The sequence below is a fragment of the Microcebus murinus genome, chromosome 9, assembly GCF_040939455.1.
Source record: "Microcebus murinus isolate Inina chromosome 9, M.murinus_Inina_mat1.0, whole genome shotgun sequence".
In the NCBI taxonomy this organism is placed as follows: Eukaryota; Metazoa; Chordata; class Mammalia; order Primates; family Cheirogaleidae; genus Microcebus; species Microcebus murinus.
This window is the reverse complement of record NC_134112.1, coordinates 50,704,474-50,730,916: the sequence shown is the minus strand read 5'-3', so window position 1 is coordinate 50,730,916 and position 26,443 is coordinate 50,704,474. Positions and strand designations below refer to the sequence as shown.

At 36.7% G+C, this 26,443-nt stretch overlaps 1 protein-coding gene across 2 annotated transcripts in view; it reads right to left on the bottom strand.

Moving 5' to 3' along the window:
• The window catches only part of ABCB1 (ATP binding cassette subfamily B member 1), a 194,774-nt gene that overhangs the window by 40,695 nt on the left and 127,636 nt on the right, over positions 1–26,443 (bottom strand). For both annotated transcript variants that reach the window (XM_012779549.3, XM_012779551.3), the window contains exons 5-12: positions 19,621–19,678; positions 17,415–17,606; positions 16,651–16,822; positions 11,322–11,446; positions 3,573–3,744; positions 592–705; positions 333–443; positions 10–135 (exon numbers count right to left, since the gene is read on the bottom strand). In XM_012779549.3, the coding sequence (XP_012635003.1) occupies positions 10–135; positions 333–443; positions 592–705; positions 3,573–3,744; positions 11,322–11,446; positions 16,651–16,822; positions 17,415–17,606; positions 19,621–19,678 (1,070 nt within the window). The remainder of the gene's footprint in view (positions 1–9; positions 136–332; positions 444–591; positions 706–3,572; positions 3,745–11,321; positions 11,447–16,650; positions 16,823–17,414; positions 17,607–19,620; positions 19,679–26,443) is intronic.

Below are 26,443 nucleotides of genomic sequence, written 5' to 3'. Positions count from 1 at the left end.
CCATCTCACCACGCCCTCCGCGGGGTCATAGAGCCTCTGCAACAGCTGCACCGTGGTGCTCTTCCCACAGCCACTGTTCCCAACCAGGGCCACCGTCTGCCCACTCTGCACCTTTAGGTTGAGGCCCTTTAAGATCTGCCAAGACAAATGAGAAACAAACTTTCAGGCAATTCGCAGATACAGGGTATATGAACTAACAGTTCAATTCCATATTGGGTTTAAATATACATGTATTTCTTTTTCTTTTCTATTTTTTTTTACAATCTCTAAAGAAAAGTATCAGAAATGCTTCATCCAAAGACTGTTTAATCATTGATTATTTATCACCATACCTTAACATCTTTTCGAGATGGGTAACTGAAGTGAACATTTCTGAATTCCAAATTTCCCTTAATATTATCTGGTTTGTGCCCAGTCTTTGAATAGCTGTCAATGCTTGGCTCCTAAACAAAATCAAATTTTAGGAGATTACTAGGTCACGATAACTACTTTTAGTGACATTTTGTGGAGGGATGGATAAAGTGATAAAGAAATCGATTCTTAACTAGAAAATCTTTTAGACAGATGGATAAGTGGCCAGCTCAGACTTACATTATCAATTATCTTGAAGATTTCATAAGCTGCTCCTCTTGCGTTTGCAAATGCTTCAATGCTTGGAGATGCCTGTCCAATACTAAAAGCCCCAATTAATACAGAAAAGAAGACCTGAGGAATGTGAAGGAAAACCATCAAGTTACTTAAACAGTGCTAGTACAATATTTTTCATACTTCCTTTCTTCTTCTAATATAGCTTATTAAATTTTAAAATGGTAAGGCAACTTATGAATACAGAGTATTAAAGATATTTTTAAAGATTTTAACAGAGCAAATGTTAAATGTATCACCTCAAAAAATGTCAAGTGAATGAGGTGAGGGATATGTTAATTAACCTGATTTAATCACTCCACATTGTATACATATATCAAAACATCACATTATGTTTTGTATTCATAAATGTACTACGATTATAATTTGCCAATTAAAAATAAGTAAAAAATATTAAAATATTTTAAAAGCTTAAATACTTTTCAGTTTAGAATGCAGAATTAGTTTTACTTGCTCAATGAAACAATAGTATGAGTTCTACAGGACCAGAATATTATAATAGAATATTTTTATATTTCTTCAATATCTAAGAATTTTTATTTAGATAATCAGCAGGCTAAGGTGGAAAGAAACAAACACTAGAAGGACCATCAGAAGATCCAAGTTAAAATCCTGGATTATTACTAATTGGTTATATATCTTTAGGCTATTCTCTCAGAATCTTTGGGCTTCAATTTCTTCATTTGCAAAAACAGGCAAGAGTCTATTTGTTCTCCCTACCTAAGCTTTCTTAGACATGTTGTATCATGATGAAACAGTGTATATGAAAATACTTTGTAAATTACAGAGCACACACACCTCAGGCACAATTCTTTAACAGGTTAAGTCTTTTTCTCCACCTATCAGAGTGTATTGTCTTTGAGGTCTGATAAACTGGTTTTTTATTTTGTATCAAATCAGTTTTTTATTGATAAAGACTTAACTTTGTTTCTCTTTGGGGTTAAAGAGAACTAATGTCACTATTCATTCTTTCACGTGGGAATTACATTGCCCAATAATTTACATAGAAAGAACTTTGCTAAGTGATTCTTTCCTTCTTTCCTTCTTTCCTTCTTTCCTTCTTTCCTTCTTTCCTTCTTTCTTTCTTTCTTTCTTTCTTTTGAGACAGAGTCTCACTTTGTTGCCCAGGCTAGAGTGAGTGCCGTGGCGTCAGCCTGGCTCACAGCAACCTCAATCTCCGGGGCTCAGCGATCCTACTGCCTCAGCCTTCCGAGTAGCTGGGACTACAGGCATGCGCCACCATGCCCGGCTAATTTTTTGTATATATATTTTTAGTTGGTCAATTAATTTCTTTCTATTTTTGGTAGAGACAGGGTCTCGCTCAGGCTGGTTTCGAACTCCTGACCTTGAGCAATCCACCCGCCTCGGCCTCCCAAAGTGCTAGGATTACAGGCGTGAACCACCACGCCCGGCCTGATTCTATATTTATTATCTCAATCAGTCCCTACAACCCCAACAAAAGTTAGGGAAAACTATTTCAGTCACGTCCACTTGGCAGAAGAAGTTAACAGAGGCTAGAAAAGTTTAGGTGGCTGTTCCAACTTATGCAACTAATAAGTGGTTCAAGCTGGAATTTGAATCAAGTTGGTCTGATTATCAAATCTCTCATTCACTATTCTGGATGCTTCCAGTTTGGGAGACAGATCTGGGTTCTGTGAATACCATATTTAAACTGCTTATCTACATCAAAATTAAACAGAATACATCTCTTATCACAACCCAGGCTTACCCACAGAATGACTATTCTAAAAAAAAGGTTTTTGGTAAAAGCCATTCCTGACCGAACAGCCTCAGGAATGGCTATTACCAAAGCCAAAGATGGATGAGGGAATTGAAAACACAAGAGAGACAATTATTGAGCCACTTATTAGTTGCATGAGTTAGTTGCATTAGTTCTCTTTAACCCCAAAGAGAAACAAAGTCAAGTCTTTATCAATAAAAAACTGATTTGATACAAAATAAAAAACCAGTTTATCAGACCTCAAAGACAATACACTCTGATAGGTGGAGAAAAAGACTTAACCTGTTAAAGAATTGTGCCTGAGGTGTGTGTGCTCTGTAATTTACAAAGTATTTTCATATACACTGTTTCATCATGATACAACATGTCTAAGAAAGCTTAGGTAGGGAGAACAAATAGACTCTTGCCTGTTTTTGCAAATGAAGAAATTGAAGCCCAAAGATTCTGAGAGAATAGCCTAAAGATAGTACAAATAGCCTAAAGATAGTACAAATCTGGTTCCTGAGAAAGGCAGCTGTTTTAAGGGACTCAACAAAATATCATCGCACATTAACTCAATATACTTCTAACTTGCCTCTGCAAATTGCACTAGGTGACTCTTCTAACAGTATGCACTTTATTCGATCAAGATACAGATTGAGCTTGGTTTGCAATCATTTCATTGTCTTTAAAATAAAAAGAGGATAACATCAAATGGCAAGTTATCTGTGCTTGTACAAAGATCTATAATGCAGAAAACTTCCAAATAGAATATTCTTTTAGAAGAGGAATCATTTTTACTTCTATAATTTGTGAAGTACATTAGCTGTCATTCAAAAAATCTGAAATGAAGTTAAACTGTGTATTTTGCCATTTTTTGCAAATCAAGAAATAAAAGTGAAGAGTTTAGAACCAAGTTTGGCCCAGAGAAATAATCTCAACAAATGAAAAGTTCATGCTATAGAGAGATTGGTAATGTTAATATTATTTAGGCTACAGGAGAAATTGTGCAAGAGATCTGTAAAAAGGACAAAACTGGCTGTTGGATACATCTAATTATCTTTCCACTTTTTAACCTAGTAGTATATGTCTCTTTGTAGTAATCAAAAGTTGTTCAAAATATATTTTTCTACTGAAGTCAACCAACCTCATTTGATTTCACTGGCATTTTTAACAATGATTCATTTCTTAATATAACATCACTTACAGTGAGTACTTGTCCAATAGAATATTCATTTGAGATGACCAAGGTGGTCCCATACCAGAATGCCAGAGCATATGATGCATAGATCAGCAGAAAAGCAGCACCAATAGAAATATTGGCAGTAATAGCTTTCTTTATCCCAATTCTTTTAGCTTCTTCTAAGTTTTTGTTGTATCTGGGAGAAAAAACAAAAATGATCACCATATACTCAGAAATCTTACGAAAATGTATCAATGTAGAATGAAGGTTATTGAGGAGTTAGGATGTGCCCAGCCCTGTGGTATACATGTATTTTCTCCTTTTGCCCATATATTGATTGACCTTATGAGGTTAATACTATTCCATTCCTGCAGAATAGGAAACTGAGGCTCATGGAGATTAAGATATTTATGGGGAGTCTTCTAAAAGTTTCTCCTCTGGCTTTAGCAACAGTAAAATAAGTGAAGCAATACTTAGCAAACTTCTAGAACTTGCATTGTTTCATAGACAATACTAAATAGAAGACATGAAAAAAATGTGTCTTCCCTTCAAAATCTTTAATAATATGAAGAGGTAATGTTAGTGCTAAGCAAGACTAAGTCATTTAAATATTCTGAAGCTTTGGAGACAGTTTACCCCATGTTCTGCCTAACTCTGGGACTGCTGGAAGGACCAACTAAGCTGTTACATGTGTGAGAGCATTCTGAGAGCTTTGAATTGCCATGTAATACTTCTTATACTTAAATAAGCCCTATGACTTATCTTATTTCCATAGACATTTATTTTAAAAATCACTGACCTGTAAAAATTACTGGGCTTAAAAGTGTATAATAGTCTAGCACTATACATCAGCACCCCCTTCCTTTTCCTTTCTACATATTGCCTACATTTCCTTCCCTCTGTTAATGCTCCATAACATTTGTCTTGCCAGGGCTTCCTGCTACTGGAGTAAGGGGCTCTGGCCTGGTGGTTCAGGCCACCCGAAGCTTTCCAGCTACCCAAGAGCTGAGAACAATAAAAATCTCAGCACATCTCTACCTGAATCCATTCACAGCACAAAAAGTCTACCCTACATTAGCCAAACTTGGAGAGTACCCTTTACTACTTCTTAGAGCAAATACAGGCAATGCACAATGGGAGCAAAGACAAACAAGCAAACACAAAACCCAGAAACAATGTCAGAGTCCACTGACAGAGTTTCTTTCTCCAGTTCTGATGACTTAAAACTTATTCCCAAATGACAATTCAAGTACTTTTCAAACCCTCAGAGAGTGGTCAATTTCTGATGTTCAAAGTAAAGGAGATGGTATCTATACCTTCCTTACCTTCATTTGAAAGGAGCCCAGCAGACTATTTTACTTAAGAAGAAAGATGTGGATATAAACTAATGGGGCCCAGAGTTAAAGAAAAATAGGGTACTTTGCAAATATAGAACCAAGGGGTAAAACCATTAGAGAAATGGGACAGATTATAACTGAGCCTTAAATCTTCCTTTTATCTTCTTAAGCACAGCTTTCTGAAGAACCTAGAGTACTGCCTTGCAGAAAGAAGGAGCTCATAAGAATTTACTTCCATATGGAATTCATATTTTGAGGTCTTTGATCCATAAAATTCATGACTATATAAATACTATGTAGTATATATTAATTTTCTTTAAAGGAGTCATTCCACTACAAGAGTTCAAGCCCTGCCCAGATATAAGCATGCATCCTTTCTTGTCTTCATAACTACCCTAACTACTTAAAACACCACAGTTACAAATCATGCCAAATGAAATTTACATGACATGTCCACTAAAGACCAAATTTAAACAGAACTTTATAGTGCCAAAATATTAACACACTATTAGAGTTTTTACCTCCCAAAATGTAAATCCCCAATTTGTTAGTTATAATCCTTGAACAAAAAAATTATTTTTGAGAAACATGTTTCAATGGTTGAGATATATCTGTATAGATATTCCATTTGTACAGATATAGAGATATATCTCCTAATTTGTGAGTTGGTCTGAGATGAGAGGTACTATTGGGCATAAGTTATACACGATTACATTTAAGGAGCTTCAATGTACATGTCTCATACTCTCTTATCTCCTTTATTTCAGTTCTTGCTTACCAAGACTAACGCAGAAACCAATATGATGTTGTCCCATGCAGCCAGAGGAAACATTTGCACAGGAAAAAGCAACGAAAAAGAAAAAAATCATTTAGATACCAGAAAAGATAAATGAAGTAAAGAAAAGGGTAAGAAAGGAGGACATACAAACAATACTCTTTTTCAATAAGCTTTTTGATTAGTTTTTCAATAAAACTGTCACACAGATAAAACCAGGTATTAAAATGATTCATTTACTAAAAGCTTTAGTATAGAAATAGTAATTAAAATATGTTCCTAAAATAAAGTTATATTTTAAAAACTGATATTTAGAAAATATTATTATTCTTAAATATTATGAAAATATTTACCAGTAATGTAAGTAGCCACTTATAAAAGCAAGGAACAGTGTTGGTTAAGCAAATAGAATCAATACTAGTAGATAAATATATTTGCCAGATGCACATACAAGAGAAAAATATTTTTTAAATTAAGGAGCACAAAACTATTCTATATTACTAAATTAAATTCATTTTAACTTCTGGTTAAATTTCCATTCCAAGAGAGCCAGCTTCCTCCTATACCCGCTAATCTGAAGAGAAAGATTAAGACCTCAATTACCTGTCATTGTAGAAGTGGAGAAGGACAGAAAGAGAAAACTGAAAGATTATGTTTGATCTACAAATTGTCTTATTAATTCTACTTCCAAATTATATCCCAAACCTAGGTACCTGTCACCCCTTGCCTGCCTCAGCTTTAGATCAGGCTACGGCAAGCCCTCTGGCCTGGACAACCGTGTCAACCTCCCCTGATCCCATGCTTTGAATGTTCTCATCCACTCACAAGGCCGTTACAGACACCAGTGATCTGAAAACACAATGTGGATAGTCATTCCCCTGTTTAATACCTTCAACTCCTTCCCTGTCCCAACTCTTCACCATGGCCTACCATCCCCATATTCTAGCCCCTGCATGTCCCAACTTCCCCTCACTCAACTGAGTTCCAGTTACACTAGCCTTATGTTTCCTAAAACATACCAAGTATTTGCCACCTCAGGACATTTGAAAGACTCTTGTTCCAACAGGTCCTGTCCCTGCCTCCAACATGGCATGCTTTTCTCATCCCTCAGGTCTCAGCCTAGATGAAACCTCCTCAAGGAGGCCTTCACTGGCTACCATATTTAAACTCTTCCTACCCATCATCACATTCTTTGATTCTTTCAGAGCACATCACTAAATCTATAATTTATTTCATTTCTTTGATGATTCCTTCCGTATCTTCCTTCCCTCCTTTCCCCATTCTTTCCCTTTTTAGCCATTTTGCTATTTTGACTGAGGACCCCACAAGGATTGACATCCTCTATTTCTGATTCATGAATGAAAACTCAGAGCCAAGCACAGTGCCTGCCATGTAGTAGGTGCTGGATAAATCTGCTGAATGAATGCACTTTTAAGAAATGGCCAACTGGGAGTCCATAAGTTTGTAGACTTGTGTCCACTCTTGATCTCCAAGCAAAACTAATTTCAATTTTCCAGAGAAGAATGTCCTTTCAAATATACATTCAAGGAGCTCATAATGTTCTGAAGAAATGATTCCACACACAAAATGAATCTCTGAATATAGCTGTGAAAGCCTATTTTCTTACAGTAAAACTTGATCAACATCTTCTCTAGGAAAAATTTTTCTGTATCTAATCAAAGCACTCCATTAAAAGAGTCTCAGTCCCTTTAAACTTTTAATGAATTAAAATTATCAGATTTATCTAAGTTATGAATATTGGACTTACTCTCATAATGTCCTTTCCCTCCTTACCCAGGCTACATCACATACGTCATTATAGTTTTTGTTGCTATATTGTCATATTTCTCAAATATAACATGTCACTAATGGTAAGTACTATTATTCTATTATTTTACGTAGCATTAAGAAAGGAGTTTAGGCCGGGCGTGGTGGCTCAGGCCTGTAATCCTAGCTCTCTGGGAGGCCGAGGCAGACGGATTGCTCAAGGTCAGGAGTTCAAAACCAGCCTGAGCAAGAGCGAGACCCCGTCTCTACTATAAATAGAAAGAAATTAATTGGCCAACTGATATGTATATAAAAAATTAGCCGGGCATGGTGGCGCATGCCTGTAGTCCCAGCTACTCGGGAGGCTGAGGCAGAAGGATCACTCGAGCCCAGGAGTTTGAGGTTGCTGTGAGCTAGCCTGACGCCACAGCACTCACTCTAGCCTGGACAACAAAGCGAGACTCTGTCTCAAAAAAAAAAAAAAAGAAAGGAGTTTAATAGCACATCCCATATACAGCTAGGACCCGAAGGGCTATAGCCTCAGTATAATAACACATGTGCCACATGAAAAGAGACAGCAGAACAACTTACAGGTCTCAATTTTGGCACCAACTAGCTAAAGGAAGGAAAACCAACCTCGTCTGAGAATATGAACTATAAGGCATGACTCCCGCAGGTCTGAAGTGTGAGTTCACGCTACCTGTGGTCCAAAACTCCTAGACACAGAATTTAACGTAAGGTGGTCTCAGGTTGGTAGCATCCTTGGTGAATAGCAGAAGCAAACTTAAAAGCTGTATAGAAGAGCTGGACTTCAATCCAGGCCTGTAGCAACTGTAAGACAACACTGATTGCTGGATTTATTCCAAATTCAGAGATGAAGAATTGTAAGGGGAAAGTGCACTTCTCAGAATTGATGAAATACTATATATTTTCTAATTGCTCATTGCTGTTTTATAGGACTGACATTTATTCTGAATAGTGATAGGTATCTAGAGACCTTACTGTATTAACACTTTGCTAGATTGTAGAGTCTACTGAAATTTCTATGTAGATCATCATGTCATCTATGGATAATGATCATTTTGCTCCCTGTTTTCTAATCCTTATAGCTTTTATTTCTTTTTTGATTTATTTTTATTATTCTTACTTATTTGTTGTCTTGGTCTTATTATCTAATACTTGTATAATACTAAATAGAATTGATGCTAGCAGACATATTTGTCTCATTCATTTTATTTTTTAAATTGACAGATAAAGTTGTATGTACTTATTTTAAGTGTTAAAATGCTTTTAACATTTCACCATTAAATCTATGTCCTTTGGGTCTCTAGTATATTAAAAAGGTTATTTTTTATTCCTAGTTTTAAGAGTTTTTGTCATGAATTGTATATAATTAATGCTTTTCCCTGTATGTAAAAACAAAATGCTTCTTTCTTTCAATCTGTTAACATGGTTAATTATATTAACAGATTTCCTAATATTAAACCGTATTTGGATTCATAGGATAAAGCCAACACATTCGGAATTTTTAAAAATCTGATATTTTTCACATGTATTTGTTTAGCTAATAATTTATTTAGAATTTCTGCATCTATATTTTAGGTAGAACTGCCCTTTCATTTTTCCTTTCTCATATTATACCTATCTGGTTGTGGTATCAAAATAACATTAGCCTTCATTAGTTCATTAGTTGAACTCACAACTTTTTTTCCCATCTCTACAGCAATTTGTGTAAGATAGGGTTATCCCTTTCTTGAAGCTTTGGTAGAACTTTCCTATAAAATTATCTAGACTTGGGAGGGGGGTGCTGCTTGTTTGTAGGGGGCAGCAGAAGACGGAGGAGATTTTTAACTTTGAATTCAACTCTTTTCATGCTTATGGGTTTACTCAGGCTTTCTTTTTCTTCAGTGAGGGTTTTAACCTATTTTTCTAGGATATTGTCTGTATCATCAGGGTTTTAAAATTTATTGGTATAAACTATAATTTTAAAAATAGATTTTAAAAAATCTCTAGCAAGCTTTCCTTATTCAGTTTTTTTGTTTTTGACTAAACTTACAAAATACTTGGTCATTTATTAGTCATTTCAAGGAATTAGTTTATGGACTTGTCAAACCTCTACTTTTTTATCTTTAATTTTCTATTAAGTTAATTTTTGCTCTTACTTTTATTCTTTCTTTCTAATGCTTTATTGCTCTTTTTCTACCTTCTTAATTTAGATGTTTAATTCATTAATTTTTAGCAATTTTTAACTGATTTTACCAGACACTCTGGTATCACTGGACTAGAACTCATTTTTAACATGAAATCCTCAGCTTTGGGAAGAAAGAATTTCTCAGTCCACAGATTAGTGTCATTTCAGATCCCAATCTCACGTGGGGGGCCAGGCCTGAGACTTTTATTTTATGAGGAGATGTTTTCTCCCCAGCTCAGCAACCAGGCAGAAGCAGATAAGCTTTGTTCGTCTCCCCATTCTGTTGGGTAATTTTTCTGGTCCACCCCTCCTCTGATGAAAACTGAAAAAGAATCTCAAATTTAAAATTTCCTTCTGTCTCTACTCAAATATTAACTACTCAAATATTAACTAATCACAAAGGATTTTTCTGAATAACTTCTCTAAATATTCCATGGTTCTCTTATTTTATTTCCCTAAACAGTACCTGATATGACTCAAGTATTCTATTTCCCCAAATAATATTTACCCCCCAACTGGCATATTAGATATTTGCTTATTTGTGGTTGTCTATACTCTTCCTCTCCCCTGTTAAAATTTAAGCTCCATAAGAGTAGGGGCTTTATGTATTGGACGTTTTCCCCATCATAAACAGGACTTCTCATTTTATTAGTCAGAAATGCTTTAAAGCAAAAGCAAAAACCTTAGCAAAAACTGAAATAGAACATAGATACTGCTTTCCTTTGAACTATGGCACTTAGCCATCACAAATTACACTCAAAGGATATCTTTGTGGGTGTAAAAATCTATCATATGAACAAAAGAGTACTCTAAACAATATGTACAGTTTAAAAGATAATTATTCGTGAATACTCATATGTGTACAGCTGAAGTCAAGAAACAGAACACTGCTAGAGCTACAGATACTCCTGCCATGTGTCCTGCTTTTGTCACACGGCTTCTCGTCTTCCCTAGAGATAGCCATTACTTACAAAAATCCTCTTCCTTGTCTTTATGGCTTTATCATACAATGTATACCCCCAAAACAATATAGCCTACTTTTTCCTACTTTCAAAAAATATATATTTATAACATTAAAATATATCAGAATATTATAATTTCTATTCAATTTAAATAAAGTCTGTTACTGTTGGAAATCAAGAGCTCTGATCAATTTTATAAACTTCAAAAAATTAACATCCATACACTCATAAATCTAATAAAAGGGAACAGTTGCAAGAATAATACTAAACACATAGTAAAAAAGATTTTAAACTTTTGTACAAACGTGCTTTTTTGATTATATTTTTATCTTCCAAATCATGGTGCATAACTCAACTGAGTAGAGGCCTGGGCAAAAGAGGAAATGAACCACAAATTAAAATGTCCCCATAGATCTTACACAAAATACTCATTCAATCTTAGCAAATCAAGAATTAACTTGATAGGCAGAAAAAAAATCTTAAGAGATATAAAATACATTTCAGCCTTAGGAAACTATTTTTATGTCATTGCCTATCTAGAAAATCCTTTCAATTAGCAAGATATGAGAAAAGAACAATTAGAATTGCAGCTTCTCCATAATATTAGTTATGCAGTAATATACCCATTAAGCTATATATACAGATCTCGAAGAAAATGTTTATAATGAATACAGTCAATATGAAGGGCATTTGAGTTGGCATAGAATTTAACATTTCTATCAACTTAAAGAAGAAACAAACCTTTCAAGTTCTTTCTTTTGTCCTCCAAATGCAATCACAGTTCTAATTGCTGCTAAAACCTCTTCAGCTACTGCTCCAGCTTTTGCATATGCAAAGAGTTCTTTATCAGTAAATGAAGATAATATCTGTTTAAGAAATACAACTTCAGATTACTTAAAATTTTTTAACAAGTTAACTTTATATTTTGTAAAGTAAAAATAAACATATACACAAATGTGCTTATATGTTAAGGTATGTATAGAACAAAACTTTTTTACTTGTCTTTGATCAGGATGCTCCATTTTTTAGTATTCATATTAATATATATATATATATTTTTTTTTTTTTGCTGTGTAAGTGCCTCAAATTCTTTTTGGACTGAGATAGTATATAATAAATTAGATTACTTGAAAATTTTATTTTCCCACTGAAAACCTCATAGATCCTCATTCAAATAAACATAACCAGAACTTTTGGGAAATGTTAAATTTCAGAAAAGAAGGTACATACTACTGTACTATAATAATAAGCAAATAAGAAAACAGGCATAAGAAAATAGTGTGTGTGTGCTCAATGCAGCAAATGCTAATGGTACTCTGGTTCAGAAGTGTCCAGGTGGGAGGCCAGAAGAATGCAAGGGACCAAGTAAGTATGGTGACATGATTTCAAGAAGGTTGGCGTGCCAGGATAAGCAAAGAGTTTCCTCTGCTGGTGCTCTTGGGCAAAACAATGCATGCAGCCACCAGGGATCTTTGTTTCCTGGGTGCTCTTTGATCCTTCTCTTTGGTTCCTGAACATTTATTCTGTGGATGGAACAGTACTGGACGCAATATATACTAATTTGTTCTTCTCAGCTGCACAGTGAAGTAGGTATTATTTCCCCCACTAGGCATATGAGGAAATGGAGGCATGAAGAAATTAAATAATTTGTTAATAAGGGGAATATCCAGGATTCAAGCCTGAGTTAATAAGGCTTCAAAGCCTGACTTAGCAGCCACTAGAGTAAATCTCTCTCAGAAACCAGCCACTGACATGTGAACTTGGGTCCCAGAGGGCCCTATTATGAAAGCTGGATCAATCGTTATGGGCAAAGGACTAAGGTTACCACTTGTACCTGGAATGCTGAGTGGTCAAACATCTAAATAAAAATTACGCACAACCAATTTATTTAAAAATTCTGATTCAACAGGATTACACTCTTTCAATAAATAATTCACAGGCATTTGTGGACTAGTTTATGTAACACTAGTCTATTCCTTCTTGGCATAAAAAGCTCAACGTTGTTTTGATTTTAACAGAGCATTTCTCCCCTTTCTGTGCACGAAAGTAAAAGGAGATATTATAGATACAGGAATGGGTGGATGAAGGCAGATAAACACTGATTAACTATATTCGGTGAGCAGACATTGTGCTGCATGTATCTCTCCTCTTTAATACCCAGAACCACATCCCATCGATTCACTAGAGCTTCCTGACTCCTCAAAGCAACCTTCCAAGGGTTTCCTTGCCACAATCATTCACAGTGCTTGGTCTGAGTCAGGGTGGTCAACACCAACCCTGATCAAACAGGTCTGCAGAACAGAGGTGGCTCATGCAACATGTTCTAGCAATGTTTCTCTGCTCCTTCTGAAACCTCATGGGGCCACAGTAATTGCCCACACTAGGGCAGCCAACAGGAATATTACCAAGAAATATTTCTGAATAAGTTCAAAAAATATGCTATTTTAATTTATTGCTAATATATCAAGTACTACACTGATTCAACAAATTTGGCTCATTTTTCCTTACACTAACCCATCTCTTCTTCCAAAGGCTGATAATTTTAATAAGGCTAATTAGCATTAGCTTGAGATATATAAAATTGTTACTTCTATAACTTAAAAGCTGTCTGATATAGGCAATTTTGTATTGTACAAACTAATATATTCAGAAGCAATATTTTGGACTACTACAGGAATTTTGACCTATATCTTTATGCTATTTTTTCATTTATCAATGTAGGTTTTTGTTCTGAGATCATTTTAAGTGCTTTTTTTTAACTTTTTGTTTTGAGATAATTGTAGACTCACATGTAGTTGTACAAAACAGTATGAGATCCCATATACCCCTCCATCCAGTGTCTCTCAATAGTAACACCTTGGAAACTACAGAACAGCATCCCAACCAGGAATTTAACATTGATATAATCCATCAGTGCTATTCGGATTTAAAACCAGTGTTACCATACACTAATGTATGTGTGTGTATTTAGTTCTAAGTAATATGATCAGCTATGAAGATTCCTGTGACTACTACCACAGTCATGATGCAGAACAACTGTCATGAGGATCCCTCATGCTACCTTATTTATTATTTATTTTTAGAGACAGGGTCTTGCTCTGTTGCTCAGGCTGGCATACCATGGTGTGATCACGGCTCATTGTAAACCTTGAACTCCTGGGCTCAAGTGATCCTCTTGCCTCAGCCTCCCAGGTTGCCTCAGCCTCCTGAGTAGCTGGGACTACAGAACAGGTGTGCACCACCAACTTTAAATTTTTTTTTTGTAGAGATGGGGGTCCTTCATGATACCATTTATAACCACAGCCACCTCCATCCCCACCCCTTGCCTCTCCTCCTCTCCCCCATCACCCTTAAGTCCTAGCAACCATTAATCTGTTGTCCTATCTATAATTTTATCATTTTGAAGATGTTATATAAATGGAATCATATGATATATAACACCTTTTGGGATTTTATTTTTCACACAATATAATTCTCTGGAAATTCATTCAGGTTGCTGCATGTATCAATAGTTCTTTCCTTTTTATTGTTGGGTAGTTTTCCATGGGATGTCTATACCATGGTTTCCTTAACCATTAAACTGTTGAAGGAAAGCTGGATTGTTTCCAGTTTGGGGCTAGTATGAATGAAGCTGCTATAAACTTTTATATATAGGCTTTTATGTAAACATAATTTTATTTTCTCTTAGATAAATGCTCTGCAATATAGTTGCTGGATTGCATGGTAATTGCAAGTTTAGTTTTATAAGAAACTGCGAAACTGTTTTCCAGAGTGGCTGTACCATGTTATATTCTCACAAGCAATCTGTCGGTGATCCTGTTTACCTACATTCTTTCCAGCATTTGGTCTTTCATTATGTTTTATTTTAGCCATTCTGATGTGTAGTGATAGCTCAATGTGGTTAATTTGCATTTCACTTATAGCTAATGATGCTGAACAACTTTTCATGTGTTTACTTGCCATCTACATACCCTCATTTCATTCCTGAAATGTCTGTTCTTGTCTTTTGCCCATTCTCTAATTGGATTTGTTTTTTTACTGTTGAGTTTTGAGAGTTCTTTATATATTCTAGATAGTTCTTTGTCAGATATATGGTTTCCATATAATCTTTTCCTGGCCTATCACTCGTCTCTTCATTCTCTTCACATGCGCTTTCACAGAGTAAAAATTTTTAATTTTGATGAAGTATAATTTATCAAGTTTTACTTTTAAGGATCATGCTTTTGGTGTCAAGTCTAAGAACTCTGTCCAGGCCCAAATCTCAAAGATTTTCTGTTTTTTCCCCCTAAAATTTTATAGCCCTATGTTTTATATTTAATTCTGGGATCCACTTTGAGTTAATTTTTATATAAAATATGAGGTTTAGGTTTGTTGTTGTTGTTGTTAACTCCAGCACTGTTTATTGAAAAGGCTGTCATTCCTCCATAAATTATTTTTTCACCTTTGTCAAAAAGCTGGGCATATTTGCATACGTCTATTTATGGGTCCTCTATTCTGCTTCATTTATCTACGTGTCAGTCCTCTACCAATACCACAGTCTTGATTGCTATAGCTATATGGTAAGCCTTGCTTCACTTATTCTTCTCATTTTCTTCTTCTTTGTCAAGATTGTTTTAGCTATTCTAGGACTCAGGCTCATGGGGAAAAAGAGGCTTCCCAGACTGGGCTACATTTCTTTTTTAATATAGCTGTACACCAGGGGATTTAAAAATTAGTTTGAAATCATGCCAAAAGTTTATGGCAGAGTAGGGATTAAAACTTAGGTAATTAGCAGTCAGCCTAGGGCTCCCTTTACTAAATAAATAGTATCTGAGGCAATGGATAATTAATTATTAAAAGATTAACTTAGGGACTGGTTTTTTTTTTATCTTAACTAGAGTGGACATCAATACATTTTAAATAGTTTTTCAATGAAGACTGATCCTAAGAGCTTGCCACCCAACTTGCTAAATATTCTAGCGTACAGACAAATCAATTAACGCCAGGAAGCTTTTGCCAAATATTTGTTAACTGATAACAACTGGGAACATATTTAAACCTTGTGTTACTCTGAGCAAAAAATTAACAGTCCTCAGAACTTTTCTTTCTCTATAAAATGAGATTATATCTACACTCAGAAAAATAACATATACATAGATGCCTGACATAGTAGATGCTCAATAAATGATAGTTATTGTTTATAATAACAAAACAACATCCATCCTATGGGGTAAAATTGCTTAATACTTACAGCCTGACTTATTTTGCATTAGGCTCGGCTTCGGTTGCCCTTTCATTACTTAACATCCTTTTGCTACGTGAATTTGTAGTGCATTCTCTCAGTTGTGTTGAACTCAACAAAGATTATGTACTAGGTCAATCTCTACCACAAACCCACTCCTACATCAAATCAGTCTAAAATTATTAACAACATCATGTCCACCTTGAAAGGGAAAATAGGTTTTACAAGATCATTGGAGGTATGTGTGCAGAGGTAGAGAATGCTACTTCTGCTTTGCCCTTAAAATGAGAGAGAAAACTGGAGACTAAGGATTTATGTAAACATGGGCCTAGAAAGTACCTATTTTCTTAAATTATTTTCATAACAATGAATTTAAATGTGTATAACTGTAGAACCATTTACAATATTTACCAAACTATTAAATCAATTTACAAATTAAACAAAATCTATAAAACCAGTAACATTAAAATTTTGAAAACATTAATTGACTGGGACATGTGTGCTGTTTCAAGTTCACTGAACTTGAATCTCTACTTATTATGTGAATAGGGCATCATCTGCTACATAGCACAGCTCCTTGAAGTTTGGTAAGGTTTTGATTTTTTTAAATGAAGGCAGAAGATGAAATATTAGAGTTATTTCCTCTTTGCTCATCCCTTCCCCAAAATAATCCATGATGGCCAAGAACATCATAAAGTCCCAGCAAGCCTGCACCCAGTGAGGCTGGATATGTTCATCAAGCAGATTTTGAACAGAAAATTTAATCAAGGTCATGACGTGGTTAAAAAAAAACCCTTCCACTGAAGGAGGGGCTACAGTTCAAAATCTGGATTCACAGGCTTTACCTACCTTTGCCCAGATAGCAGCTGACAGTCCAAGAACAGGACTGATGGCCAAAATCACAAGGGTCAGCTTCCAACCACGTGTAAATCCTACTATAAAACCAGTGAAAAATGTTGCCATTGACTGAAACAGAATTCCGATTTTGTCACCAATTCCTTCATTAATTTTGGAGACATCGCTACAAGAATAGAGTTAGAAATAAATGTCAGAATTATAAACACAGAACTTTTCCCTTCAAGCCTGTTTTGTTTCGCTTTAAGTGTGGGTTAGTTTATATCTAGGGTCTCTGGTATATATGTGATTGTTTTATTTGTCAGGGTGTACATTTCTAGTAGGATATTTGTTATTAACAACAACAATCTTTAAGTTGCTAGCAGAATATTTGTCATTAACAACAAAAATCTATGGTCCACTCAGCCCCAGGATGTGGGCATGGAGTGCTCAAGAATTGTTCAACCTAGAAATTTAAAATTTGTTGGAAATTTCCCCAGAAAGCATCTCGTTATTGCTGTACTGCACATTCTCAGAGGATTTCTTCATTCCAGCAAAGACAAATCCCTCATTCAGTGCTAGTCATGCAGGTCCCCTCATGCCCTGATGGGGCTGGGAACCCAAGGATGCATAAGATATGGCTGCTGCTCAGAAGGAATTTCGTCTCATCGTTACTTCTGAGTGACACCCTAACACCTCCCAACAGATGTGATGACATGTATTTCATTTTATTAAGAATAAGAACCACATCCAAGTTGAACATGAAACTAGGTACTTACTCTGTGAGCCGGGTGTTAAGTTCCCCAACATCATGCACATCAAACCAGCCTATTTCCTGTCTCATTATAGCATGGAAAAACTGTTTTCTAATCTTGTATATTTGTCTTCCAGCTGCCAGGCACCAAAATGAAACCTGAATGTAAGCAGCAACAAGCACCCCAGCACCGATTCCACTGTAATAATAGGCATACCTGAAAAACAACGAGAACACTGCACATACTGGTTTCTGATTCATGCATCTTTCCCAAAGAAACCACACATTTTTTTATTTTTTCAGTTATCTGGGTATCTTGCCATTCTCACTAAATAAGAAGGGGTTGTAACAAGCAGTGTTGATGGTCAGTATCCAACTATATCTGCACCAGTATAGTAGAATGGTTAAGAGTGGTTTCCTGCTTTGCCTCAAATCCCAGCTCTTCACTTCACTGCTGTGTAATCTCAGGCAAGCTGCTTAACCTTTCTAAGCCTCAGTTTTCTAAATGGTAAAATGGAGATAAGAATAGTCATATAGTCATGTGTGAAATATACTTGGGCCAATGCCTGGCACACAGTAAGCACTCAGAGAATGCCAGGTACTGGGAAAGGCTGTGTGGCAAGTTGGGGGCTCACAGCATCAGGTAAGATCCACCCGTGCAGTCCTATTTTTACTGCATCAGTTGATGAGCACTTTGGGGCAGTCTTTGCACATTGGGGAATGGGAAGAAGTGACAGAACTGGTTAGAAAGTGGAACCAAGAGATGGAAATGGTCCCTTGGCCTTTGGGCTATTCATCTGGCAGAGCTTAGATACCCAGAGATAACCAAAAATTTAAAAAAGTATTTTTATATTGTCTGCCCAACTGGCTATCATGAGTTATCCTAAAATGCTTAATGAATCAACTAGTAGCCCTTCCAGTTTAAACTCTAACAATAAGAAACATAGGCACCATCTAAAACCAGACCCTTGAGCAATCTACAAATGCTGAATTAATGTTTCCTTGCTCTGAGTCTTCACATTTAGAAAAGCAAACAATTCTTAGGCCTCACAAAACAGTTTTTAGGTTAAAGGCAAACATTTTAAGATGAAATATAGTATTCCAATATTCCCACTTTTAAAGTTCACCACTTGTCAGCTTCAAATTAAGATATGAACCATGCAGAAGATATAAAGATGGCTATACAGCAGGCAGACTTCGCTGTTATTATTCACAATTCAGTGCTCCACCTATCAGGAACCTTGGTAAACAAATCTTCCCCAAGCTACACCATGTAATTTACAATGCATTTATCATAGAAGATGTAATTAGAGCACTAAATTTTAGTTAACAGATAACTCGATAGTTAATTATTATCCAAGTGTTATAGCACTTGGTGTGGCAAGAGATATAGCGAAAAAGAAGTCTCCTTTCACAAGTAGAACTCAAGGTTTGAGAATCAGTTTATGTACTTTCAATCATCAGTGCATGTTTACCCCAAATATATTTATATTTAAGCACTTGTGATGATTACAGGACATTCTATTTCATTTTCCCTAATATAAAAAATAATGCCTCTCCACAGGCATCTTTGGGAGTATTTGTTTCTCATCTTTCAAAATATGATCAAGTATCTCTATTTTCTTTAAATCTACCATATCACTTATAGGATAATGTAGAATTATTACCTTCTGATTCACCAACACATACCTTTGGACATCTGTCATAAGCTATTCTGGGGAATAAACTTCAAAATATGTAAATCATTAACAAAAGCTTCCCAAAGGTGAGTTAAGGTTAGAGTGACTATATTTATTCTGAGATGTTTTATTTCATTGTTTAGAATCAAATGCTGAGTTTAAAGAATTCCTGTTGGCTGATAACATTATCATATCATGACTGAAAACATCTAAGAAGCGAACTAATAATTACAAGCTATTGAAAATAATGACTCTTAATTTAATTGCATTTTAAAAGTCCACTTTAAACTGCTCTAATTTCCCTGTATATGATATTCTATATTTATCAGTACATACATAAGTCTATTTTAGGCTTAACTTTAACTCTAGTACATCTTATGCAAAAATTCTTTTCCTAAAAACAGTCTACATTGTATCCTCCTAGAAAACCAACAATGGTATTGTTCTCCTCAAAACTTCGAATTTCTATTTTGATAATGCAAAATTTTAAATATTGCTACTATTTGATTATTACAGAAAAGCTTAACGATAGTAAGGAGAGTGTCTAATTACGTGGTCATTTCTTCCTCCAGACGGGCGAAGATCTCTGCCTGGGTAATGTTGGTAATACCTAAACCACCACAAAACAAACATATACCATTTATGTCTCTTTGGTCTCCATTAAAGACAAGCATATAAAAATTAATCAAACTCATTTCAGTTCATGATTTATACAAAAACAGGTCAAACTGACTCAGTTTTAATTATATGTAAGCATTATAGCATCCATTCAAATACTTCCCTCTGGTTGTGTGCCACCACACACACACACTAAATTCAATGTTGATTTGTAAGAAGAAACTCACATTTCATAAGAAGTATTCTATCAGCAGAAATACCAGCGTCCTTGAATTAAAATATTTCATAGAATATCCCTCCAAGATGCCATAAGAGAAAAATCTCTTTTAGCACTCTTGTCCTAATAAGTATCAATGCATATTTGACAATGAAGTATGTATTGAAGATCTAATACTGCATTTCCAGTTTTTATTTTCATTTAAAAACATCAAATACAAAGGATAGTGTAATAAACACCAGTGAGCTCATTACCCAACATGAGCAAATGCTAACATTTTTAGACAAAGTATATTGTAGAAGTCCTTCATAACTTGACCCCCCCACACACACAAACCCCCACACCAATAATCACTCTTCAACATTTTGGTGTGTACATTTTCAGATTTTCTTTTATGCATACACATATGCACAAATTATACACACACTTATTTTTAAGGGACAGAATAATTTACATTCAGTGGCTAATTTTCCATGTCAGTATATGTATATCTATTTTTTCAAAGTTGCATCTGTTTCAGATATCTCCAATATTTTATGGTTAGGAGCAATGCTACATTAAACATACTTGTACATACTTGTTATATATGTACATATGGTAAATACTTTATAGGCTAAATTACTACAATCAGGACTGATAGATCAAAGGGGAGGCACACTTTAACTCTTGTAGTCATTGCAAAAAGTTATGTTACAATATGAGAAGGCCTAGTTCAGATGAGTAAGATTTTGATAGGTGGTAGGAAAGAGGAGAAAAGCATATTTCTGGTGAAGTGAACAATGTGGTCAAAGTCCTTGGTATGTGTGAAGAATGCGTAAGCCAGTTTGGCTAGGGCTTGGGGTGTGTTGCATAAATGGAATGAGGCGATTATACGCATGGCTGGAAAGATAATCTGGGCCCTGCGGGTGACGTGCATGTGCACGTATGGAAGTAAAACTCAATGGAAATCAAGCAAGTGGGAGGGGGGAGGAGGGTTTGGGTAAAATCACACCTGATAGGTACAATGTACACAGCCTGGGTGATGGGCACACTTATAACTTTGACTCAAACTATACAAAAGCAATTCATGTAACTAAAATATTTGTACTCCATAATAATATTCTGAAATTAAAAGAAAAGAAAATAGAAATATTAGGCAGCATAGTAGCAGGTGCCTGTAGTCCTAGCTACATGGGAGGCTGAAGCAGGAGGATCGCTTGAGCCTAGGAGTTTGAGGTTGCAATGAGCTATGACTTGCCACTTCACTCTACCTGGGTCAACAGAGTGAGAATCTGTCTCCAAAAAAAAGTTTAACTGGAAAGGGGAAAGACTAAGGGACTTGAGCTACTACAGTTACATAGGGAAAGAGAATCTGAATGAGAATAAAAAAGGAAAGTATTAGTACTAGCAAGATTTATAGAAGAAGTTACAGGACTTAGAAACTGATGGAATGTAAGTAGAGAGAGTAAAAATTAAAAATGATCAAGATCTCAAGCCTAAGCATTTGGAGACTGCCGATGTCATGGTGGGAAATAAGAAGTCAGCAGAAAGCTGGTTTGATCAAATGAGAGAAGATTATTAGTTCAGTCTTGAACATTTTTACTTGGTAGTACCTGGCACATTCAACTGAAGATGTCCAAGAAGTATTCAGAGAGAGTTCAGATCTAAAGATTCAGGAGTCATGTGCTGGGGGAGGCCATAGCTCAATTCAGGAAGGAAAAATGCCACCTCTCCTTAGTAAGGACAGGATGACAGGTACAAAGAAAATGGTAGGAAAAGCACTGAACCCTGGGTAAAGCTACATGAAGGGGTAAGACAGAAAGCAAGGCAGTGGTAAAGAGAGGCAGAGACATGGCAGAGCAGGAGAAATCCTTGACTACTTCCCTTTATGTCAATGGAACAATAAATTTTTTCAGATGGAATTTTTATTTAAATAGGTTGTGAGGTTTCTTTTGCTCCACATTTTCAAAAATGAAACAAGATGTTGAATAATCAGGTGAAGATTTTTTTTTCCCAAATCGATCTTGGAAACCCTCTCAGTATACATTTTCATCTTCTCTGTCTAGCTAGGAAATGTTTCTAAATAGTATAAATTATTACTATTACGTATCACTACCAAATCCAGATCTATTTTCAAGTCTAACTGAAAATACTACCAATTTCCTCAATTCTAGAGATAAGGGACCAAGACAATTTAAACAAATGTTCTTTGGCAATGGTGGCTTCTAACTCTACATTCATTTATTTTCATATAGTTCAAAAAGTAAATAATTATGTTCAAGGTCCAAATTGGCTCCTTTAGGTTTATGTGAACGACTATACCATATTTATAGTTTCAGTCATCAGAAAGCAATTATAGCACCGAGTTCCTTTTATTTGTGCTCCAGGAGTGTCAAAGTGTACTAATCAGGATGAAAACTGGACATTCAGGTCCTTTGACAGATAATCTCTATTAGCCAAAGAATGAAATAAAGACATCATGTTCTTTAGACCTCCTCCAAACAACATTTTGTTCTCTTCCAATCAACTTTTATTAATTAAAAGTTCTCTGGCCTAGAAATTTTTCCTTTCTCTATGAGTTCCTCATAAAATTCCTGAGACATGTTTTCACAAAAGCAAAACTTTCAAGCCAAAATGACCTTAGGGATCATACAGACCAGTAACTTTTTACTTACGTGACTGTCAAAGGGCTACTATGCAAACTAACACAAAGAAGAATATTTGAATAGCATTCAAAAATACATGTTGTTCTCAGTGGGAAAAAGCCAGAAACTCTCTGGGCTATATAAAAACATCAGCCAAATAATCAGTATAAGTAAGCTAAACATCTAAGTATAGTATTTGTTTTAACAAAATATTTACTTAGACTCTTGAATTTCTCATCTTCTGGCTTCCAGAACCTCATTCTCTTGGTCCTCCCCACCACTTCTGACCTCTCTGTCTTAGTCTGGGGCACTGGCTCCTGCTCTCCCTCCTCCCTACACGCTGGTGTTTCCCAGAATTCCATGCACGCTCCCAGGGTGACCTCAGCTACTTTCACGGCTTCTTTGACTCCCAAACCTGTATCTGAAGCTATTCAAATCCTCTCCCTCCTCACAGTTAATGATCTGGTTCTGGTCCTCATCATCTCTTACCTCTACTCTAACAAAAGCCTCCTGACTGGTCTTTCTACTCCTATCAGGTCTTCATGTTGCCACCAGATTTTTATCTTTGGAAACAAAAATGTAATCCTATTGCTTACACAAATAACCATCAATGGCAGTCCACTGCATATAGTCCAAGATCCGTAACATGTCATATTATCCCTTTGCAAATCTTGCCACAATAGACATGTAAGAGGAAAATATTTTTTGAAATACCAACCAATGATTTTCCAGCTATTTTCTTTACCCAACACCTTTCTCATCGTTCCAGTAGCTAGAGCTCTGTGCAGTCACTGTCTCGAGAAAGGGCTGCTGCAGCATAAAAGTATGTATGTTTTTTCTTGGCTGTCCTTGAAGTGTGAGGAGGAAACTGAGCCTGACAAAATATTTTACTTGAATGTCATGAGACTAAGCTCCACCCTTTTAGACTAAAAAATATTTTCTACATGCTGAGAAGAGACAAGAATTGATGACAGCATAGGCATTGGGAGGACCCAGGAGAGAGACCTGGGACCCTGCCTCCTGCCACCTAAGGGGACCCTGGAGTGAGACCTGGGAAGGGAATGATTATGTAGTGAGTTAAGGAGATGCTTCAGGACAGCCTCCCAGCGTCTCTTTGGACCAAGAGAGACACAGAAGGAATGGAATGCTACCAAAGATTCTAGGAGAAAAGAAGGAGAGTGCCTGATGGAATGCCTGCATAGAAAATGATGCTAATCATCACTTGGCCTTCACACTCCCCTGGAACCATGTAGGCCTCCCAGATATACCCAGGGAAAGGTGAGGGATACTCTAAAATAATGGAGATTAGGTTTCTGCCACATTAGCTTACTCAATGTGGAAATTATGTTATATAAAAGTTATGTCTTTTGCACACTTGGATTCTGGAATAATCCTTACATTCACTATACATTCACTGACTTACTAGTCTTCACCCTACTTCTTCATCCCTGTTCTCACCAGCTCTCCTCACTCCTGTGTAGCCCTGGCTATAAGTACACTTAGGGGGGTTGCTGTTCCTTAACTCTCCTATTCACTTTCTTCCTTCCAGACTTCATTCACTCTGCCTTCTTTACCTGGAATGCCCTTTACCAAAATTCTTCTCCCGGAAAATACTCCTTCTCCATGAATGAGCTATAATATTGCCCCTTCTCAAATGGCTTACCCCTAGCAGAGTGACTCTCCTTGTCATTGAATTACACAGTAATAGACATGTGATCCAATTTACTAAGTCAATGCTAGAAGTATAATTACTTGTATTTATCTCCTCCTACCACTCCCATTGGCGTGTGCTCATAGAAAACTGGACTATACTTTGTTTATCTTTATATGCCCAGTGCCCAACCCATTGTATCTGTTGCCACCTAGCCTATCCCAAAGATTTACAAGTGATTCCACAGAGCCTCCACATATGCCAGAACATTCCTCAAAATAGTCCATCCAATCATTCTCCTATTTTGTATATAAGTATCCCACGTATCATAAGATCACAAAGAGATGCAGCAGACCATTCTACCTGGCAAGAAAAGCCTTTTCCAAACTCAAGCAAGACTTCAAAGGAACCTGCAACTGATCTGTGCCCACAGCATGACTAAAGGCTCAGTACCATTTAGGGATACATTATGTTACGTTTTTAATCAGACCCAAATATTTCAGTATGTTTACTTAACTATGGAGCACTCAAGAGTAGGAATAAAAAGTATGTGACATGGATACATTGGTGATTTCCTAATGGGTAAACTGAGATTATATTAAAACGGTGGTTTTCAAACCATCTTCTACAGAAACTTCGTACCAGACACTGTTCTAGACACTGAGGCAGCCACTTCCTCTAATCTCATTGGATTTCTGCTCAAGCAGGAAATCCCTTCCCTCTCAGGCCCCCAACCTCGGGTGACAGGGTCACACTGCTGTTTTTCCCAGGAACTTCCTTTTTTTCCCCTGTACGCCTTTCTCCCCACGCAAGAAACTATACTAAGTAAACCAATAAATTAACAAGATAATTTTAGGGTAATAACTCTTAATGAGTAAATAAACCCGCGATGTTAGAGTGACTGTGGGGCGGGCTGGGGACAAAGGGTCTTTCGGAGGGAGAAGGGAATGATAAGCAGCAGCGATTTCAGAGAGATGAGACAGGGTCTGCACCCGCCCAGCCCAGGGAGGAGACGGGAATGTTCCGGGAACAGGAAGGTGGCCAAGTGGGCGAACGGCAGCCAGCAGTTAGCAATGAGACTGATGGGGCGGGCGGGGGCCGGATCACCCAAGACATCATAAGGAATCTGTATTTCTTCCATGCCACAGGAAACCAGTGGGAGAGAGGTGACCTGACTGATGCTTCTAAAAGCTCACTCTGATAGGGTGTGGGTAACTGGGCAAAAGTGAGCAACAGTGGAAGGAGAGGAGTTAGGAGTTAGAGTTTTATAAGCAAGACATGAGGATGGCTCTGGACACAGGTTGCAGCCAGTGAGATAGGTGGTCAGACACTACAGAGTGACCTTGGCTCTGCTGCCGGGTGGCAGGAGAGCGGACCAGCAGCAGAGGCCTGGGCTTTGCACTCCCTTCCACTCCTTTCCACTGGGCAGCCTCCCTTTGAGAAGTTTTCCCACAGGAGCTTTCCTGACAGATGCTATTTACTCAGGTGCTCCTCTGACGAAAGAAAAGTTAGTAAACCACTGACTTAAACCACTCACAAGGCCCTTGCTAGCTCAAGAACACCCATTCCAATTTTCTCAGTTGTCTTGCGCAGGAAGCTCCGTCAACCACAAGCAAGAGGAATTTTGGCCTTTTGCCTACATGATCAATCTCTCTGGCATTTGCCTGAGCTGGAGCCTGCTACTCAGTGTGGTTGGGGTTACCGCAGGTGACAGGTGATTCCAGGAGCTACAATCTCCTCATGGGTGCTGCTTTCATACCTCTTCCCTGACAAGCTTTGTCTCTTGCCTGACCTGCCTGACATCCCAAAGCAAACCTACAGGACAACGTCTAAGGGGTAAAAAAGACCAAGTGAAAATTGCTGGCGTTTGCTTCCATTTTAGGCAAAGTTTGAAAATCACTGGTAGGCTGGAAAAAAGCAGGATTCCTAGCCCAGGAACTCAGTTCTGTCAACCATCAAGTTATTCCACTGTGACTACATTGCTTCAGCTTCTGGGCATGGTTTCTACTGCATATCTATAAATTTATGGGTTTGGGCTAGATAATATTCTAGGCTACTTTTTACCTACAAAACTCTATGATTCAGTTTTTCATTTATTTATTCCATTTCCTAAGCGCCTAGATCAGGTACTGTGTTTGTGTGTGTACGTGGGAGGAGAGGAGTTGTTTTGGGGGGATTTTTTTTTTTGCTGTTTTATAATATATTGTAGAGATTACATAACTAATCTACTTTGGGGTTGAAAAACAATTAACCAGAAAACTTACT